The sequence below is a fragment of the Myotis davidii genome, unplaced genomic scaffold (assembly GCF_000327345.1).
Source record: "Myotis davidii unplaced genomic scaffold, ASM32734v1 scaffold663, whole genome shotgun sequence".
Lineage (NCBI taxonomy): Eukaryota > Metazoa > Chordata > Mammalia > Chiroptera > Vespertilionidae > Myotis > Myotis davidii.
In genome coordinates, this window is record NW_006295816.1 from 1,766,940 (window position 1) to 1,771,799 (window position 4,860).

The 4,860-nt window shown below is 58.8% G+C and overlaps 2 protein-coding genes across 3 annotated transcripts in view; both read right to left on the bottom strand.

Moving 5' to 3' along the window:
• GMPPB (GDP-mannose pyrophosphorylase B) overlaps positions 1–328 on the bottom strand; it is a 2,933-nt gene extending 2,605 nt beyond the window's left edge. Inside the window, exon 1 of the mRNA XM_006770599.2 lies at positions 149–328. Within this exon, the coding sequence (XP_006770662.1) occupies positions 149–328 (180 nt within the window). The remainder of the gene's footprint in view (positions 1–148) is intronic.
• IP6K1 (inositol hexakisphosphate kinase 1) overlaps positions 33–4,860 on the bottom strand; it is a 12,669-nt gene continuing 7,841 nt past the window's right edge. For both annotated transcript variants that reach the window (XM_015568339.1, XM_006770452.2), the window contains 2 exons: positions 3,799–3,974; positions 33–3,267 (listed from right to left, as the gene is read on the bottom strand). In XM_015568339.1, the coding sequence (XP_015423825.1) occupies positions 2,731–3,267; positions 3,799–3,974 (713 nt within the window). In that variant the 3' untranslated portion in view covers positions 33–2,730. The remainder of the gene's footprint in view (positions 3,268–3,798; positions 3,975–4,860) is intronic.

Genomic DNA, 4,860 nt, shown 5'->3' on the forward strand with positions numbered 1-4,860 from the left:
AGCCGCGGGGTCTTCACAGAGACGCACACACGCCAGAGTTTCAGCGGCTTTATTTTGACGGACACAACCTCAGACACAAGCGGGGGGCAGCGCGGGGTGGACAGACGGGAGCAGTTCGGCCCGAGGTCTAAGCACCCCTCCCCCGCACATCGTCCGAAAACACGCACTGCGCCTCGACGCGGCCCCAGCCACGAGGATCGCGGCGCAGGCTTCGGGCGGCGTGGACAGGAAAGTGGAGCAGGAAGCGGGTCCCAGAGGCAAAGCCTTCCAGTCCGGGAGAAGCCAAGGGTCCTCCCGGGGTTCTCCACATCTCCTCCTCCTGAACCATTTTGTAAATGGGCACGAAGAAAACCAAATTGAAGAGCATTGAAGAGCAAAGCAATCTGCATCTAGAGGGCGTGCAAGTGGCCAGGTGTGAGCGAGTGAGCAGCGGCTATTGAACTAGCCTAGGCCTTTGGCCCCTTAGGAGTCCCCACGCCCCCTGCACAGGCCCCAGTGTGAGGGAGGGTGGGGGTTCCTGGCTAATTGCTATATTGGTCCCCTTCCTCCTTAAGCACCACCCGATCCCACCCCCCAGAGGCTAGTGTCACTTGGCCTAAGGAAGCGCTATGGACAAGGGTCACTCGAGTGCTCCAACTGCCATCCCGTGTTGCACTTTGGTCCCAAGTTGGGGCTGGGAAGGCAGGGCCCGGCGGGCACAGGGCGCTGGCAGAGAGGGGAAAGGGGTGAGCGCACACACATGCCCACCACCTGCCCGCTAACAAGGCTGGGTCTCCAAGTGTCAAAAAGTGCTGAAAAGAGAGGACCCCGCTGGGGGAGAAGCAGCCAATTCCAGGCCCCTGCTTTTTTTAGTGCCAGGAAGACACTATAAGAGGGTACATCTGCTCCCCAAATATAGAACTCGGGAGGCACAGCACACTCCAGGGGCCCCGTCTCAGCCTCTGCCTTGCCAGGAGAGGGCGGGCTACACTATGAAGAGCTACTGCCCTATGGCTGAAGCTACAGAAGGTACAGGAGCAAAGACGGCGGTTACTGACCAGAAACGAGCAAGCTGTCCCTCCCAGGCCCAAGGAATGGGAACGTGCCCACCACTGGCACCAGGATCAGAGGCTGAGAGAGACGGTACCCATCAAGGAGCCCACTGAAGATGCGTGAGGCTGCATCTGAGGGCCAGGAAACCATGAGTGACCAGGGCCTCACAGACACGGGCTAGCGAGCTTACCTGTAATGCCCAAACAGGACGTGCCCAAGGTGACAATGGCCGTGGTCCCAAGCTCTGCGGTGAGGGCACTGACCCTGGCAATGGTTAGGTGACAGCAGCATAGCCTCTGGCCAGTGTTAGACGTGGCAGGCCTCTGCCATGAAGGGCTGGCAGCAAGAAAGAACTACCACCGCGGGGAGGAAGGGATCCCTCCCGGGCCTGCCCCGCACCACTGTCAGTACTGAGTGTTGAAGGGACCACACTCCAGGCCACAGAGAGGGTGCTGGGCCAGCAGGGACACGCCTCCCACAATGCATTCTGCTCATTCTTCGTAAAGAGGCCGCACCCGCTGAAGGGCGCAGGGGCAAAGCTCACCTCGGAAACGGGAGCGAGACCCTTTGCTGAGGAAAGCAGGGCAGGGATCAGTCTTCACTAATGAACAAGGGGACACCCAGGGAAGGACCCCGAGAGACTGGAGCTGGCAGATGGACAAATGGACAGACGGACAGGCTCCAGGACTGAGAAGACAAAACTCTCCCAGCAGAGTCTGAGCCCCGCATCGGGTGCAGACCGTGTCCCTGTGCAGGCCAGCTTGCAGCTCTCCCTCCTCACCTGGGCTGCGGCCTTGAGCTTGGCTGGGGAAGTGAGCCCTGAGCGGACCACAGCCTGAGCCTGCGGGGAGCAGCCCACCCAGAGTAGCAGAGCTGCCCGCGGGGCAGGAAGAGGACGCTCGCCCACAGCACGAGGCCGTGGACGCTGTCTCGCTAGAAGCCCCGAGGCCTGGTAGGACAGACTCTTCGGCAAGCGGAGCAGGGCCCCCCTTCAGTGGGACAAGGGGCGGGGGACTCCTTAGGCAGGGATCTTGGTGGGAAAGGCTGGCTGGGGTGTGCAGACAGGAAGAGGAGCAGGTGCAAGTGACGGAGTGCCTGGGGATCCAGGGCCTGCCCTCTGCCCTAAGCTGGCTTCAGCCCAGGTTCTGAATCTAGCTTCCTGCCAAGAACAGATGAGAAGGATGGGGCCAGCTGTGCACAGCTGGCCTTGTAGTGCCCTGGGAGCGTCAGAGTGGCCGACACCCACACCACTAGGATACATGCCCCTAGAAATGGGCACCCAATCCCTCTCCTTCCGAGGAACAAGGGGTGAATGGGCATGGAGGGGCCCGGCATAAGCCCAGGGCTTCACCCCACAATTGCAGGGCCCTGCAGCCACAGGCCCTAAAAACCTAGGCAAGAGAAACCGATGTCCAAGGGCACCCTGTCCCTGGTGCAAGCCCCCCAGGGGCACCTCCACTAAGTCAGCCTGGACACAGCAGTCGGAGCTGCAGAGCTGAGGAGCCTGGCTGAGGGTGTGTGTTCTGCTCTCCTCTTTATATATATGGATGCCAGGCTACAGCTAAAACATTTCTTTTAGTTTATACCCAAGAGAAATATAACCCTTTAAAAGCAAGTCTGTGTGTCCTCACGGCGAGTTCAGATCAGTGGTCCCTGCCTGCGGGTGGAGAGGGAGGGGTTCTGGGCCCCGACCTGGGCCTACTGGTTCTCGTCCCGCATCTGCTCCATGATGCTGATGAGGTTCTCCAGGCCGAACACATAACCTCGGTCCGGCCCGTCATGCACGGTGGGGTCATCCCGGAAGCCCTTGAACGTGCTGTGTGCAAAGTCGATCATGCGGACGTCCACCTTGGGGGAGGACACGCTCTCGAGGCTGGTGTTGCTGGAGCTGCCCGGGCTGGTGCTAGGGCCGCAGGGTGGTGCCACCTCGGGCAGCCCCGTGTCCAGGTGCTTGAGACGCATCTCGGAGCGGCGGTCCAGGCAGGACTCGGGCCAGCACTCCTTGCCGTCGTAGATGACGAGCAGGGAGCTGGAGTAGAAGCGGTAGGAGGCCTGCCGCTCCAGCACCGCTTTCAGGCCCCGCAGTTTGCTCAGGATGGGCTCAAAAAGGTCACGCCGCAGGTCCAAGCCGTTGTGCAGGTACTGGTAGAGGGCATTGCGGAAGCCTTCGATGGAGAGCCCCCGGCCATAGTACTTGTTCCTGCAGAGGTAATGCCCCGTGTCCATCTGGTACACCTGAAAGCCCAGGAGACACACAGGTGAGTGCCACTGCAGTACTGAGTGCTGAGGGCCGCGCTCCAGGCCGCAGAGCCCTGGCCAGCACTGTCGGGAAAGCACTTCTGACCACGCTGAGCCTTCCTCCTGACCCCACACATGGAGCGGCGGGCCGGGGCGCCCGAGGGTCCCGCAGGACGGCCAGGAGAGACGGCCAGCCTGCAAGTCCTCTGCCATCACTTTGAAGTCCTTTTCCAAGCTGCCCTGCGACCCAGCTGGACTCAAACTAGGAACATCTGACTGACAGACAAGCGTCCTCCTTGCCCCAATGCCAAGGCAACAGGCTCTCCCAGCAGCTCTGTAGCTGGAGCCCAGTACAGAGTCACCAGACAAGGACAGAGGCCCGAGGGACATACACACGAGGAGGCGCTCAGCACCCCGGACTCACCCTCTTGGAGGAGGTTCTGGACCAACGTGGACAAGGAGAACACTGGCCTGGGGAGCAGCGGGCATGGGCTCCCTAACAGGCTGGCGGTAGCATCTGGCTCTCACCTGCATGCCACAGACCCTGACGCCCAGCGTGGCCGACGTGCTCTGCTCGCACTTGCGCATCTGCCGGGCAGCCTTCTCGGCGGACGCGTCGTCGCCGTGCTGCCGGGTGCCCATCTTCAGGTCCAGCACGCACGGGCACTTGAAGTGGTGCACCACGTTCTCCAGCAGGAGGAACTCTGCGCCCAGGTCAAGGGGACAACAGCAGTTTCTGCAAAGGGGGCCTCCCAGCCCGTCACCTGTCGTCACCTCACAGACCCACACGTGGGCTTCACAACACTGGCTTCTCTCTTCTACAAAATTGCTTATGCCCTGGCCAGTGTGGCTCAACGGTAGAGCGCTGGCCCGCACACCAAAGGCTCTCAGGTTTGATTCCTGGTCAAGGGCACGTACCTGGGTTGCAGGTTCGATCCCCGGGCATAGCAGGGGTGCATGTGGGAGGCAACCAATTGATGTCTCTCTCTCACATCAATGTCTATTCCCCTCCCCCTGCCTTCCACTCTCTCAAAATCAATAGGAGAAACATCCTTGGGTGAGGATTAACCAAAAAGATAAAATTTTATTGTGGTAAAATGCACATAACATACAATTTGCTATTTTAAATATTTTAGGTGTGAACTCAGTGGCATTCAGTAGATTCACATTATTATGCCGCCATCACCATCCGCTGCTTCTAGAACAGTGGTTCTCAACCTGTGGGTTGCGACCCCTTCGGGGGTCGAACGACCCTTTCACAGGGGTCGCCTAAGACCATCGGAAAACACATATATAATTACATATTGTTTTTGTGATTAATCACTATGCTTTAATTATGTTCCATTTGTAACAATAAAAATACATCCTGCATATCAGATATTTACATTACGATTCATAACAGTAGCAAATTACAGTTATGAAGTAGCAATGAAAATAACTTTATGGTTGGAGGTCACCTCAACATGAGGAACTGTATGAAAGGGTCGCGGCATGAGGAAGGTTGAAAACCACGGTTCTAGAACTTCCCAGACCGCAACTAGAAGCGGTGCCACTGACACTACCTCCCTGCCAACCCCGCCTCAGCCCTGG